At 52.3% G+C, this 15,324-nt stretch overlaps 2 protein-coding genes and 1 non-coding gene across 5 annotated transcripts; 2 read left to right on the top strand and 1 right to left on the bottom strand.

The window, feature by feature from the left end:
• Positions 1–2,929, bottom strand: DNAJC30 (DnaJ heat shock protein family (Hsp40) member C30). Its single transcript, XM_060649197.3, has one exon. The coding sequence runs from the start codon at positions 2,841–2,843 to the stop codon at positions 2,163–2,165; it is 681 nt and encodes a 226-aa protein (XP_060505180.1). The 5' UTR covers positions 2,844–2,929; the 3' UTR covers positions 1–2,162.
• A 40-nt stretch (positions 2,930–2,969) lies between these two features.
• BUD23 (BUD23 rRNA methyltransferase and ribosome maturation factor) lies at positions 2,970–14,697 on the top strand. 3 transcript variants are annotated; one of them, XM_060649190.2, is made up of 12 exons: positions 2,970–3,098; positions 3,196–3,233; positions 4,550–4,645; positions 4,738–4,820; positions 4,919–5,015; positions 7,619–7,715; positions 8,782–8,832; positions 9,508–9,593; positions 9,788–9,833; positions 10,006–10,064; positions 13,462–13,571; positions 14,209–14,299. In XM_060649190.2, the coding sequence occupies exons 1-11, from the start codon at positions 3,051–3,053 to the stop codon at positions 13,556–13,558; spliced, it is 798 nt and encodes a 265-aa protein (XP_060505173.1). In that variant the 5' UTR covers positions 2,970–3,050; the 3' UTR covers positions 13,559–13,571; positions 14,209–14,299. The 3 variants fall into 3 exon arrangements, with proteins under 3 accessions (XP_060505173.1, XP_060505174.1, XP_060505172.1); XM_060649191.3 differs by lacking the exon at positions 14,209–14,299 and adding an exon at positions 13,661–14,201; XM_060649189.2 differs by lacking the exon at positions 13,462–13,571 and adding an exon at positions 14,443–14,697 and having other exon boundaries at positions 2,972–3,098; positions 14,209–14,298.
• LOC132689837 (small Cajal body-specific RNA 20) lies at positions 13,616–13,747 on the top strand. Its single transcript, XR_009615182.1, has one exon.
• Positions 14,698–15,324: the final 627 nt, after the last annotated feature.

A 15,324-nucleotide genomic window follows, 5' to 3' on the forward strand; every position in this document is an offset into this window, starting at 1 on the left:
TTGGATGATTAACAAACTTTATTGACTACCCTGCTCAGAGCTGCATGGAATGTTCCAGAAGTTTCACAGGGTCTGCCCCTTCCTCCAGTCTTCTGGAACTTTCTATCCTTCTCCATGTTCCGGAGCCCCAGGGAATGTTCACCGAGAGAAAACAAACTTGAGGTCTACGTTAAGGAGCCCATGAGAAAGGGCCCAGCAGTTTACAGACCACGAGTGCTTTTATAAACCAACCCAAAAGAACCCCAATTCTTTTTGATAGAAACTTTGATAGAACCTTGCCCCACATAATGCCAACAGCTTGGCTGAGAATCACTAGTTTCTGTGCATTTTACTAAGCTTAACACTACTTGTTGTTTGGATTTCAAAAAGAACTTGTTTTCCAAATATGAAACATAATAACATTAAATGTTCTTTTCAAAAGTACACACACCCCTCCCCCCAAACCAAGGCTAGCTGAGCTCACCAAGCCTGAATCCAAGCAGGCTCAAATCCTTACCACTGAATTGTACAGTCACTGCAGCCCCTGACCTCCAAGGCTGGAGGGAATCAAATGGTCTCCAAGACACCAGTTTGAACTAGCTGTGGGCTTATCCTAATTACAAGGATTTCACATGAAAGACTGAATGCAGGATTTCTTCCTCATATACCCAAGCACCTCTGGCTTTGCTTAGAACTTACGCTCACTTCTGTCCTCACCCTTGTGGTAGATCTCTCTTGTAAAGGCTTCCCTAGCTCACAGCTTTACACTTAGGCCCCATGCATTAATGCTCAAGCACCTAAAATCTTACAGCCAATACATGTACCACGCGCAGGGACTCAGAGTTGACAGCCTGATTTCTACAGCTCTTGCCAAGTGATGACCAACTGCTTAGAAAGAGAGGAGCGCCTGGGTGGCTCAGTGGGTTAACTGTCCGACTCCTGACTTTGGCTAAGATCATGATTTCACAGTCCTGGGATGGAGCCCCACATCGGGCTCCGGGCTGAACATGGAGCCTGCTTAAGATTTTCTCTCCCTCTCTCTCTGCCCCTCTCCTGGGCTCACACATGTGCTCTTAAAATAAATATTAAAAAACAAAACAAAACAAAGAGAGAGAGAGAGAGAGAGAGAAAGCCTCAGCCAGCTCTGAATAAAGAAATTTGTTTCCACCACAAGCCTCTTGTCCCTTGTACTACCGTATACCCTAAACTCAAGCAGCCAGGTTTCAAGGACTTGGCTTGTGGGGCTAAACAAGAGGACAGGCCACATTCAAGCGACTCAGCGTCCCAGCTGGCCGCTCTATCTCTGGGAGGGGATGGGCTGCACAGTTAGCAATGGGGCTGGCTGGCAAAGGAATGACCAAGAGACAGGCATACTGACTGTCCCAAGGATAAACCTAACTCTATCACATCATGTTTTAATCAATGAGCCCATTAGAACTGTAGATAATAAAGTGTGACAGGCCTCAAGAGAGCAAATGATTTGTTCCTCTGCTGTCATGCCCACAGAGTAATTTCTCCAAGGTCATACACATTAGATAAGTGTGGGCACAGGAACACTCAATTCCTTATGCTCCATGACCTTGCTCTCCCACTCCCACATGCCATCCACAGAAAAGGGAGTGGGGTCTGGGGCTGATCATACAAGAATGGCAAGGTTTCCAAAGATCACAGTCTTACGTCAGGTCTCACCTGTGGCTGGGGAACTCACAGAAAGACAAGGTTCGTACAACCCCACAATTTTTCTTTTGGCAGCCAACAATTGGTCACATTGCACGGTTCAAGGTTACACAGGAGCCCCACGGTACAAGCGCGGGGCAGGAGCAGACAATTCTTGCTCAGAGCTTTACAATAAAGCCCGAGCAAGTGTTCCAGAAGCTGACATCAGGAAGGCAACCTCTGGAAGCAGGCACCCAAGGGACTCCAGAAAACCCTTCACTCTCGGGCTTTTGGGACTCTTCTTCTTGGGGCCTCTTTCTTGGGCATCGAGAAGCCTTCTTTTCTGGACCGTAGGGGAGGGAAGCGTACGTGGACGGCTAAGCTGGGCGGGCGGGGAACAGGAAGGGGAGAGCAGTTTCTCCGGACCCCCGCAGAGGTAGACTATGGAAGGCAAAGGGTTCAAGAACACCGGAAAGGCCATTTTCTCGGGGCTGGCGGGGGGCTGCTCCCTTTCTTCCTCTCTCCTTTTAAAAACGAAAGCCCATGATGATGAAGACCGTGAGGAGAAGGAAGACAAAGGTCGCGTCTCGGGTGTCGTCCCAATGGAAGCCCTTCTTGGCCCGGTCCTCCTGCTGTTTGCGTAGGGCCTCTCGCCGGGCCCTGAGGCGCCGTTCACGCTCCAGCTGTTCTCCGTAGTGAGCTTGGTAGAAGGCGTCAAAGTCGAACATGGTGCGGTTGGCGCCGGCGGTGGCCCGACCGCGGCCGTGGGCCTGAGACGCAGGGGGCGGGGGGCGGGGCGAGCCGGTGTCGCGGACCGGCGCCTTGGGGGGCCGCACGCCAGGTCCGCGCAGGTCCTCGTCGCTGAGCAGGCCGCGGTCATACTTGCGACGCAGGGTGGCACTGCCCAGCACCACGTAGGCCTGGGAGATGCGCGTGAAGCGCTCGGCAGCCTCGGCGCTCCCTGAGTTGCGGTCCGGGTGGTAGAGGAAGCTCTGCCGGTAGTAGGCCGCCTTGATTTGCGCCTGCGTGGCTGTGGTGGGCACGCCGAGCAGTTCATAGAGCGCCGTGCGCGAGTACGGGCCGTCGCCCTGGGAATAAGTCCTCCCTTCTAGGCCCAGGCCGGAACCCGGGCTCTGTGGAGCGCCCCGGGCCAGCCACAACCCCCACAGCAACCGCCGTGGCCACCCCAGATCGCGCTTGGTTGCCATCTTGAACGGGCCATGCGGGCGGTGCGAGACTAACTGGCCAATGGGAAGCGCGCGTTGTTCGCAGCGCGTCGGCCCTCTAGCCAATCGGGTAAAAAGGGAGGCGGGGAGAAAGGTGGAGCATGCGTGTTTTTGGGCGGGAGCGGGGCCGAAGGCATAAAAGCCGGGTTCCCGGAACACTAGCGGGAGTCTCGCGGCTGAGGCGTGGGGATGGCGTTCCGCGGGAAGAGACCGGAGCACGGCGGGCCCCCGGAGCTGGTGAGGCTTGCGGCTCTCGCACGTCCTTCTCTCCTCCATTTAAGGCCCTCGCGTCTTGATTCCTTCTATTCTACTCTTGTCTTTTTCTTTCCCGCAGTTTTACGACAAGAATGAAGCCCGGAAATACGTGCGCAAGTAAGGGGAGCCTAGATGTTGCGCGGCGTCGGGGTTCGGGGGCCGGCAAGTTACCCTGATAGCTGGCGCTACTTGGAAAGCACGCAAGAGTTTGGGGTGTTGGGGAAGGAAGGGACCCGGATCGATCCTATTTTTTACGGTGGGAAAGGCAACTTTTGAGTAAATCTCGGAACCCTCTGGGCCTCGGTGAACTTAGCATTAAAATGGAGGTGAATCATGCGTACTTTCTCCAGGGGGTTCTCAAACTTTCATGTGACAGCTTGTTTGAAGCATGCGGTAAAATCGGCAGGGGCGGTGGATACGTGTAGGGGGTCAGTGCTATTGAGGGGGAGGAAGTAGTATTCCCAGAATGCTGTGTGCCCCTGTTTGCATTATCATTAAGGTCTTATGACAAGTGTTGGTGTAGTATCTGAATTTCAGGGGGGCAGTTAACTTGTGTTAAGCATAGAGTCATTTAACAGGTGAAGGCTAGAACAGGGACTTCCAAGCCTGCTCTCTCTGATACCACTATTCTAGAGATAACTGTTCTCCACTTTTCCATTCAAATTAGAGTCCAAGACCAAGGCCAGCAGAAATCTCTGATCCGGTTGTCATTATGTAGCAACATAAGCTTTTTTCCCAGCTGCAGAATTCAGTGCGATTCTTCCTCTTGATCTTGGGAAAGGCAGAGAACGCCAAAGATTGGTTTTGTTAAGAGGCAGTATTCTCTTTTGAAGTCATGTTTGGTCTGAGTGAGTTACTGTGAAGAAAATGTTAACGTTTTACCTCTTTTATGTTGACGATGTGTTGAAATGCTATTTGGAGCACATCGGGTTAAGATATATTACCAGGATTATTGGGTTGGGTAAACTATTACAATTAATTTTGGTATTTCATTTTAATTACGGCACTAAGAAAGTCCCACGTGGCTTGCATTATATTTCTCATGGGTAGCAACTGCTATGGATTTTTGTTGTACCTTGTTGAGCTTTATACAGGAGAGTAACTATGGTGGGTAATTTTTCCAGAAAACGTGTTTTTAAGTAATAAACATATCAGAACCATATGGAGTTGAAAATAGGCAATAGTTAGTCATTAGCTAAGCGATTTATTCCCTTCACATCAGTTTTGCAGCCGGCAAAGTTGTAATTTGTGTCGCAAAATAACTTGTTGCTGTAGTACGTGGACTTTGGGGTCGCTTTTAAATAGGTGTAGTTGGGTATGGTGACTGGGACAGTACCTCAGGGTGATTGTGCCTTGTTCTCTTTCTCTTCTTTTGCTCTGAGCAATGTTTTAGCCCAGAACTCTTTTATCACTTGTGTTTTCTTCCTTCCCAGCTCACGGATGATTGATGTCCAGACCAAGATGGCTGGGCGCGCATTGGAGCTCCTTTATCTGCCCGAGGGTCAGCCCTGTTACCTGTTGGATATTGGGTGAGATCCTGGGGCCTAGTTCAGCTTGTCCAGGTGGAGGAGTGTCTTTCCTGCTCACGCTATTGAGTTCCTGTTTTTATCGTGTCTTCCAGATGTGGTTCTGGGCTGAGTGGAGATTATCTCTCGGATGAGGGGCACTATTGGGTGGGCATCGACATCAGCCCTGCCATGCTGGGTAAGTATGTGCTACTTAGCATTGGAGCAGACTACGCTTCATGAGTACTGAGCAGCTACGCGTCGTCTGTTTTCCTGACGTATTATCGTCCAATGTAGATGCGGCCTTGGACAGAGACACCGAGGGAGACTTGCTTCTGGGGGACATGGGCCAGGGCATTCCCTTCAAACCAGGCACCTTTGATGGTTGTATCAGGTAAGAGTCTTCAGTTCCTGCTTTTAGGCCTGCAGGTCAGTGCTTCCTAAACTGGTTGTGCAGAGTTACACAGGAGACTTAGAAATACACATCCCTGGTTAGAGCAGTTTTTATATTACGCATTTTTTATATTTTGAAACGGTCTACTCCTTTGATCGTCTTGCGCTGCCAGGTTCAGGTACCACTGGTATAGATTATAGATTCTCTGTGCTTTGTTGGAGGGTGGTGGAGAGGTGGCTTCTGACACCTCTAGGAGCCATCTTGTGGGCCCCAGCAGCCATCTCGTTTCCTTCTTTTTGACTAACTGTAATGGAGAGTGGTCCGGGATTTGCCAGTTTCTTCAGTGGCTTAGTCCTTTTTGGGTTGTCTGGGTTAAGTTTTGAGCCTTTACGTAGTACTTCGATAACAGATCTTAGAACGTTGAAGTGACTGTTAGAAACATGAAGTTGTTCTTTGTGTCCTGTGGTAAATTGTTGATTATTTGGTGTATTCTCTGTTCTCTTTGTCGATGGGGTGGAGGGTAGGGGATAGGGGAAGAAGTCAGCTTTAATCCTGTGATTGTGGGTTGAGCATTAGGGATCTGGGTAAGCAGTAAAAATGTAGATTTGAAGATTTTCTTCTAGGGTAAGGGATTAGTTTACATCTGGGAACAAGAGTGGGGGAAATCATTTCAAGGAAAGCAATTGCTTTTTAGTAACGGTTGAGTGAAATTGTTCTAAGCTGCAGCAAACCAAAGGCCAGTGATACTGTCTGTATGTTTTAGGAGTAAGTAGTCACTTTTTATTTGTTTTTGAGAGAGTATGGCAAACTTACTATTTTTTTTTTTTTTTTTTTTTTTAGCATTTGTTATATGTAAGACATGGTACAAGGTGCTGCGAGGTTTGTGGAAATACAACACAGTCCTTTTAATTTTTTTTTATCATTTGTTTTTGAGACAGAGAGACAGAGTGCAAGTGGGGGAGGGGCAGAAAGAGAGGGAGACACAGAATCCGAAACAGGCTCCAGGCTCTGAGCCGTCAGCACAGAGCCCGATGCGGGGCTCGAACCCACGAACTGTGAGATCATGACCTGAGCTGAAGTCGGATGCTTAACCGACTGAGCCACCCAGGCGCCCCCCTTTCTTTTAATTTTTAACTCTTCGTGGTGTGTCAGGTTCTATAAGACAGGGGCCATACAGCTAAACATGAAGTTGAGTGTGGGGTGGGACCAGAGTTGTGGGACCCACCAGAGCGGTGAAGAAAAGCTAGAGAGCACGGGGAAGCCTTGAGGAGGAGGAGGGGCTGGGGTTGTGCCTTGAAGGCTCAGAGAAACTTGGATAGTCCTGGGACTGGGGATGGGGCTCTGAGGGAAGGAACAGTGTGAACAAAGGCACAGAAGTGCCCAGGGAAAGGAACCTGATAGATTGTGGGGAAGACCAGAGGTGTTTTTTTAAGTTTGTTTATTGAGAGAGAGAGCATGCATGCAGGTGCATGCAAGGAAAGGAGGGACAGAGAGAGGGAGAAAGAGAATCCCACGTAGGCTCCTCCAAGCTGTCAGCACAGAGCCCGACTCAGGGGCCGATCTCAAGAGTTGGACACTTAACCTACTGAGCCACCCAGGCACCTCAAGAATGAGAGCTTTTTAAATTCCGTGCTGAGAAGTTTGAGCTTTATTCAGTAATTGATGGGAAGCTAGGGAGTAACCAGATCAGAGCTGTATTTTGGGAAGATGATTGAGAGGAGAGGAGAGGGGCATCTGGGTGGCTTGGTTGGTTGAGGGGCCGACTCTTGATTTCGGCTTAGGTCGTGATACCAGGGTTGTGGGGCTAACCCCCGTGTCGGGCTCTGTGCTGAGCATTGAGCCTACTTAAGATTCGTTCTCTCTCTCTCTCTCTCTCTCTCTCTCTCTGTCACTCTCTCTGCCCCTATTGCCCTGCTAGCTTGCATGTGCTCCCCCACTCCTTCAAATTAAAAAAAAAAAAGGAAAAGAAAGGAGAGATTAGTTAGGTTGTTGAAGCAAGCTGGAGGTGCTGATGAGTGCTGACCAGGAGAGTGGTAGAGGAAGGTAAAACCTGGGAGAGGCAGTTGGGCAGACAAGTGGGGTTTGGGCTTCCATTCATGTGTGTACACAGCAGTGAAGGGGGAAACACCTGAGTGGAGTACATAATAGTTGCTTGAGGGTTTTAAATCTGGGGATGGTGAAGACACCTAACAGGTACAGTTGAAGGAACCGATTGAAGAGGAGAATAAGTGAATGAGTGCCTTTGTGTACATACTATAAAGGGGTTTTCCCTTGATTAGAGGAAGGGAATGAAGGGGTAGGTGGCAGAGAGCCTTGACACACTGAGGAATTTTAAATTTGAGCTGCATGGAGAAACAAGGTTGAGAAAATACTGGTTTAGATTGGCTACAAGGAAGCTAATGCCAACCTTCTCTCTACTCCCCTCCATCCGGTATTATAGAATGGTGACCTGGAGTGGATCTGCACAGGCCCAGAAAGAGAGTTATAGGCAGGAGGGTTTCACCTGGGGCTCAAGGATTGTGTGTGGTGTTAGAGTCTTGAAGAGGCTGGAGAGAGCAGTGCATGTTGGTACTTGTCCTGACTGGGGTCCTTTCCTTTCTCAGCATTTCTGCTGTCCAGTGGCTCTGTAATGCAAATAAGAAGTCTGACATCCCTGCCAAGCGCCTATACTGCTTTTTTTCTTCTCTTTACTCTGTGCTGGTGAGTATGAGATCGTCTCCCAGTCTGGGCTGGCCGCTTCTCCCTTCTATAGGCAGTAACGGAGTAGGAAGTTTCCCAGGGGAAAGCCATTCAAATGGTACTGCATGGGGTGGCAGGACCTTATCATGGTTCTCCTGTCTTGGCCTAAAGAGAGAGCTTGGTGGTCTGACGCTCCCTAATGAAATGGCAGAAGATGGTGGTGTCTGAGACTGATCACAGTTCCTGTGTCTGGCTGCACTAAATTTTAATCGGAAGTTGGTGTAGGGGCACGGACTCCACGGAGTGAGGACAGAGACCTCATGTCCAGGGCACGCAGAGTGCTTACATCCTGTGACTCCCACCCTCCCTCTCCCCTACTGCTGATGCTCAGATGGGGTGCAGAAGGGTTATTTATCACAGACAGAGCCTTCAGTAGCTTTTTATTTTTGTAACTGATGGTGTTGATTTCAGTTGTTTAATAGGATCAATTGATAGTTTGAGATTTTAAGTCCTAAAAATGAGTTCTTTTCCTTTTTGGAGCAGGCCAGGTATATCTTGGTTCTTCTTAATCACCTCACTTCATCCCTGGTTTTCCTAGAATGGGTTGTTTCTTGTGGATGGCTGGCTGTCCTTGTGTGTTACGTGGTTTCTGTTGCACACACACACACTGGGGTTAATCTGAGGTTCTGACGGCCTTTGTGTTTGCCTTTCTGTGGAAATGGTTTTCCCTTCTATGTTCAGCCAGCTCCCTGTTACAGTCAGGACTCTGCCCAAGTGCTCCTCAGAGAGAGGCCTTCCTTGAGCCAAAAATAAACCCAATAGTCTCCTGTCACTTACCATTCCTTTGTCCTGATTTGGTTTTCTTCTTGGCACTAAGTCACCACCATGTATCAGCTGCCTTTCTCACCGCAGCGGGCCTCCAGGAGTTCAGGCGCTCTCTCTTTTGTTCACGGCTACATCCCCAGCCCTGAGAACAGGGTCACGTGCACAGTGGGATTTCAGATATTTAGTGCACGAGGAAGAGAGAAGTGTTGGGCCCTGAGCCCATGGTATGTTTGTAGGAGAGTGATGTTTCTGTGGCTTATAGGTCCGTGGAGCCCGGGCTGTCCTGCAGCTGTATCCTGAGAACTCTGAGCAGGTGAGCGCCTTGGCTACTGGAGGTGCAGGGGAGGGGGAGAGACCCAGAACAGGTAAGCTGTCCTGTGCCTCCCTCACCTGCCCTCTTGCTGTTGGGAGGTGACGGGACAAGGAGATTGTTGCTGACTGGTGGGAAAAGTAGGGAGTGAGTACCTGAGGGAGAGGTTTCTGCGGGGTAGGATAGGACCTGTGTGTTCTCTCGGCTGATCTGTGGTGTTACAGTTACGAGGATGTGTCTGATTGCTGTAACCAAATGAATGGCAGTGGGGGGAGGATTTGATAGGATGGCAACAGCTGTCTGTTCTGTGGCCGGTTGTCACGCCATGGGGATGAGGAGATACAGGTGCAGACCCTGATAGGCCAGTGGTGAGCTGTCCCCGGCCCCTAACTTGAAGGAGTTTGTTTCCTGAATGGTGGCCTTTCATTCCTGAGATGGGAGCAGGGAGACGGGTCCCTGGGCTAGAAAAGTGAGAACCAGGGGAGTTGCTGCTCCAGCCTGCACTTTCCTGTGTATACGCCTTTTGGGGACTCAGAATTGGGAACAGTTTGATGAAGACCTTCAGCTCTCCTGGGTAGGGTCCGCCCTGGGGGGCAGACTGGCTTCTCGAAAGGAGTGGAGTGGAAGCTGTGTGCTCCCCCAGTCTCCCTGCCTGACTCGCTGCCGTTTTCTTCTCAGTTGGAGCTGATCACGATCCAGGCCACCAAGGCTGGCTTCACTGGTGGCGTGGTGGTGGATTTCCCCAACAGCGCCAAGGCAAAGAAGTGAGTGCTGGGGGCTAGTGCACTGTCCGCGTTGAGCAGAGAGGGCGTTGGGGTGATGAGTGGGCCAGAGGAGTGCTCGGCTGGGTCACCGGGGCTTACACGTTCTGCACCTGTTCATGGGAAGGAGTGTGGAGACTTGTACCTGTGCGTGGCTTTATGAGCCCAGCCCTCACTCTGTACTTTTCTGGTTTCAGGTTCTACCTCTGTTTGTTTTCTGGGCCTTCGACCTTTCTGCCAAAGGTGAGGGATCCAGAGTTTGCAGGCTCGTGTCCTTTAGATTCCCTTCTTGTGGGGCTGGGCCTGGTACCTGTTGGGAGGACTCAGGCCTGGGTGGCCTGACCTTCTGGGGTGGGGCAGGTGGGTTGAGAGATCTCCAGGTTGACTTGACCTAAGAGCACGCTGGTCCCCGCAGGCCCTGACCGAAACTACCGATGAAGAGGAGGCCACGGAGTCTGCGTTCACGAGTGAGAGGTGAGCAGTTGTCACCCCTGCCTGGAGTGCGGGGGCTTGCTTCTGCCGGGGTCGTCCTACGTGGCTCTCTGCTTGCACCAGGTCTCTTAGGTTCAAGCGTGGCAGTGACACCAGGGTGGTAACAGTGGGGAACCCTGTGGGCCTGTGCCCGCTCCTGCCTCAGGCTGGGCAGCAGGGGCCCTTCTGGATGTCTGTGGACAGCCACGCCACCATCTTTCCTTCCTCTCTCTGCCTTCCCTATTGCCAGGACTGCCGGGTTGTCTCCTCCCTCCCCGAGGCTGCCTCTGCCACCTGCATCCTGGCCTCTGTCCCCTCTTGGCTCTCTCTCCCTCCCCGCTCCTGTGTCCTCACGTTTACTCTCCTGGGTCATTCCCTCAGTTTGCAGAGACCCTGTTTCTTCTGTCTCCTCCCGAAGCGCCCTCACTCCCCCCGCCGCGCCCCCTCGTGCATGGGCTTCCCTCTCGGTCACGTCTCACATGTGCCGCTTGCTCCACCACACCATTCTGTCACTCGTCTCTGCTCCCCCCTCCGTCTCCTCACGGATTGCTTTTCTCAAGGCCACGCCAGCCTCTGTCTTGCCAAATCTGTGGCTGCTTCTCAGTCCGCTTTCTCTCTTGTCTTCCTCTTAACCTGCCTGTTCTTGGGCACTGGCAACAGCCAGCCACTCCCTCGATGCTTTTCCCGGTTCGGCCTCCTGCCTGCCATCCTGGTTTTGTCCTCAGCTTGCTGGCTCCTCTTTCTCCGAGCACTCTGGGGCCCAGCCCGGACCCTTTCTCTCTCTGCCGCCTTAATCACCAACTCTAGGTTCGTTGCTTTGGGTTTATGCCTATGGTCTCAACCCCACCTCCATTTTCCTAACTGCCTCCTAAGTATCCATACCTAGGCTTCCCACAAGTATTGGGAACAAAACCCAGCTCTTGTTTTTCACACCAAGACTGCCTTCCTCTGTCCTTCCCCGCACAGTCATTCTTGTCTTTCTTACCTCACATCTGACCAGTCCTCTGTGTTTGTCCGGGTGACAGCCGGTCCCCTCCCCTGGTCTGAACCCCCACCGTCCTTGCCTGGAGTGTGGAAGCTGCGGCACTGGCCTCTCTCCACTTTGCCTCTTTGAATTTATTTTCTGCACAGCAGCAAGGTGAATTCTTTCTTTTTCCTTTAATTTTTGAGAAAGGGAAATCACACGTTGCCCTTTATCTGTTCCAGTATCCTTGGTGAGTTCTCCTTACCCTTTATTTTCCGTACCACCTTTCACTGTTCTGAATCCTGTGTGTTTGTTTGCTTGCTGGTTCTGTGTCTCCCCAGCCAGAAGGAGGACTTGGGCTCTGCTGGTGTGTCCCTGATCCCAGAGTAGGGGCTTATTATTAGTGAAAGGTTTCCAGTGCTCGCTGACTGGATAATTGATGGTAAGGCAGTGAAGGAGGTTATTTCTTAGTTCTGGTTGATGTGAGTGAGAAGTCTGAAGACTTTTAAGACATTTAAGGGGAAAAATGCACAGAGAACTGGTCAGGAAGGCCACGGGTGGTGAAGATCACAAGTGTATTCCTTGTGTCCACTACAGAGTGGAGCCCCCTGACCTCCCCACGGTCATCTCTGTTAGCTTCCTCAGCCCGTGTTCCCCATGGGGATTTGCAGGCCGGGGGCGGGGGGGGGGGGGTGCTCTCCTAGATGTTTTCTGCTCTAAGGCACCCACCACTTGCTCCCAGCAAGTGGCGCCCTCTTCCACCTCACGGAGGATGTGCACGTGGTTCAGCCCCCTCCATCCACCATAGAATCCCTCTTGTCCTCACACTGGGGTCTACAGACGACGTGTAACTGTAAACTTAGGTAAGCGTCCGTTTCTCGGCTGTTCAGCAAGGGGATAATGCCAGCACCCGGGCAGCGTGTGGAGGAGCAGAGCGCGTGTGTGTGGGCAGACCCGGCACAGTGCCCGGCACAGCCTGTCTCCCTGGCTCTGTGGGCACTCGCTCTGTGAGTCCTCGGCTCGGGGGGTGGGGAGGGGGCAGGGGGCGGCAGGGGGCTGTTGTCCTTTGGGAGGATGATCTGGCCTTGTCGTGTTCTTGTCGTTTTGTCTAATCATTCTTGTTAGTCTCTCTGACTCTCTCTGATGACTCGGTCCACCTGTGGCATTTGCCACTACTGCCCAACTTCCTTCTTGGCACCTTTGGTCTGGGGCCCTTGCTCACTGCCCCCACCTGCTGCTCTTATCTGCCCCCATGACTCTTTCTCATCATTACTTGTATGGCTCCCAGCTTGCCACCCAGCTTGTCCTTCCTTACAGACCCTTGATCATTAGTCCTGTACTTCCAGCCCCCTGTTGTCAGCTGCCTCCTGCTTTGCACTTGGTGCCTCAGACTCCTGCCCCCCTGGTTGTGGGCATTCTTAATGTTTCTTTCATGCACCGCTGCCTGTACGTGCTGAAGTGTCTAGATCACATTGTCTCACTTCTTTGTTGTGAAACCTCATTGGCCGCCCACTGCTTACTGATGGGAGAGCACACTCCTTGCCTGTATCCACACCTCCGTGAACTGGCCCAGCCAAGTGAGATTCTGAGATTTTTTTCTTTTTAAAATTTTTTCATGTGTTTTTACTCAGTTTTGAGAGAAAGCGTGAACAATGGAGGGGCACAAAGAGGGGGGAACAGAGGATCCAAAGCAGGCTCTGCACTGACAGCAGCCAGCCTAATGTGGGGCTCAAACTCACAAACCGCAAGATGATGACCTGAGCTGAAGTCAGACACTGAAGCGACTGAGCCACCCAGGCGCCCTTAACTTTCTATTTTAGAGGAAGGGAGAGAGTGTGTGAGCAGGGGAGAGGGGCAGAGGGGGGAGAGAGATTCTTAAGCAGGATTCATGCTGAGTTCAGAGCCTGACACGGAGCTTGATCCCACGAACCACGAGATCATGACTTGAACCAAAATCAAGTCAGATGCTCAACCGACCAAGCCCCTGAGTTTTTTTCGTTTTTAATGATTCCGACTTTTATTGTTAGGTCAGAACAGATGAGAAGTAGCTGCAAACAGGGTCTGTGCTGGAATCCGGCCTGCACTGGCCCTCATGCAAGGAGGGAACTTGTGCTTTGGACCCTCAGGATCTCACTTGGACCCCTCCCCTTCTCTCGCCTGGCACACGGGACTCTTGTTCCCTAATTCTCCCTCGGTCCTTTCAGTGCCGCACCCTTGCGTGGTTCTTCTGGTCTTGCTGCCGCCCCACCTTCGGCTTGCAGAAATGCCCGCTTATCTCAGCAGCCTTCTTGTTTTTCGCAGACTCTGCTTTTCCTTTCCGTGTCATTCCCTCAGTAGCTGCTGGGTCTCTGCACTCGCTTTGCCTGGTGTGGCTGGTCCCTGCCCTGGCCCAGTCGTGGGCTCTTCAAGGGCAAGCCTGGTTCGTATCTGCCGTAGGACATCCATGGGTTCGGCGCTCAGGTGCTCGGGAAATGGTTGTTACTCAAATGGCGAGCGGCCCTCCGTGGCAGGAATTATGCTGGAAATCGTTTGAGCCCAGCTGCCAGGTGGGGATGTGGTTTAGGGACAAAAGGCTTCTCCCTGTTCCCAGGGCCTCTCTCCCATGGGGCTGTGAGGGGGTCCCTTTTCTCCTCAGCCAGGGCTGGAGGCCAACATCAGTGCTTGAGGATCCTTGTCGCGGCTGCCGTGAGCTGACAGCCTTGTTTTCCTGCCTCAGACATCTGTCGTTGCTGGGAACCCCCACGTGGTCTATGCCAGGCACGCCGACCCCGCAGCCGGACTAGGGTCCGAAGTCGGCAGCGCTGGGCATCGGGCCTCTGGCTGTCCTTGGCAGTGCCAGGCTCTCAAGGGCTGACCCCGGCCCGTGTTGCCCTAAAAGTAGCTCGGCCCCCTGCCTGCCCGACAGGCAGCACCTAACAAGGGAACACACCTAAACAGGTGGTCGCTGCCACAAAGATGCCCGTGAGGGAGTGGGGCTTCTCACCTCCCGCTCTTCTACCAGATAACTGCTTTGGCCCCAGGGGATATCACTGGGGGAGGAGAGGTGTCCAGAAGCAGGGACTTCTGTGGCAGGGGCATCGGAGGCCGCCTGCCCCGGGGAGGACCGCTATTTTTCCCTGCGTGGACTAGCTTGAGTGCCACGTGAGTTCCACCCGTGCCCTGAGAGCTGTGTTTCCCGCATAGGATCCAGCGCAGGATGGCGAGGCGCGGGGTGGTGAGGAAGAGCCGTGAGTGGGTGCTGGAGAAGAAGGAGCGCCGCAGGCGGCAGGGCAAGTGAGTGCCTGGGCTGGGGACAGGCTGGGGATGGGGGGAGGGGGCGGTCTGTGGCCACCAAGGGGTAGTCTGCACTCGAAAGGGTCCCTGAGGTAGGTCCTTTGTTCTTTTTACTGAGACCGCCCCCTTGTCTCCTTGCCACAGGGAGGTCAGACCCGACACCCAGTACACCGGCCGCAAGCGCAAGCCCCGCTTCTAAGCCGTTGGCTCCATGTAACCGGGCAGCTCGGGTCTGCACAGTTGCAAGCGGGCAGTTTTCTCTGTCGAAGTGCCTACTTGCATCCGCTGACAAAACATGGTTTTAGAAATGTTTTCAAGTTCTAACCGTTTTTCTTTACTAACAAAAGTTCTAAAAGCATCTTATTTTGTTCTAAAAGCAATAAACCACTTTCTGTGGAACTGTGGCTCTGGCATTTTCTAGCTCTGGGATCCTGAACAAATCTCGAGTTTCTCCGAGTACTTGATTCCCCTGATCCAAAAGAGGCTCGAAGAACTTGAGTGTATGAAAAGCACCCTATTTTAACCTACAAGGAACACAGGTAGATTGAATTTTGGTCTGTTTATCCCAGCACTAGGCAAATTTGGGAAAAATGGGTGGGGTCAAAGTATCCGTGGGACCCACTGTTCTGAGGCCACCGCCCAGCCTATGGTTGTCCCCCAGTCTGAAGGCGGCATCCAGCCAGGGCCTGGGCTGACCTTTGGCCCTGAGCTACACCAACTGCTGATTGGCCCGCACTTGGTTGCCTTTGGGTGTGTCTCCTGCCCGATTACTAGTGGTCAGGAGAGCAGGCAAGCCTGCCCTGGGATGCGGGGGAGGGGGGGGGACTGTAGCAGCAGGCTAAGCAAATGGGGATCCAGGGCTCACTTGTGGCTACTGGGAAAGTGGAAGGAAGGGTAGATCTGAGCCCTCAGCACAGAAGGGGCGGGGCATCAGGCTTTAAGCAGGAGTAGAAACGTTCAGGCTGGGGTGGAGGGGCCAGAGGATCTGGAGGTTGAAGGCCGAGGTGGGAGGCGGGATCCTCTGCC

This window comes from Panthera onca, chromosome E3 (assembly GCF_046562875.1).
Source record: "Panthera onca isolate mPanOnc1 chromosome E3, mPanOnc1 haplotype 2, whole genome shotgun sequence".
NCBI classification, from domain to species: domain Eukaryota; kingdom Metazoa; phylum Chordata; class Mammalia; order Carnivora; family Felidae; genus Panthera; species Panthera onca.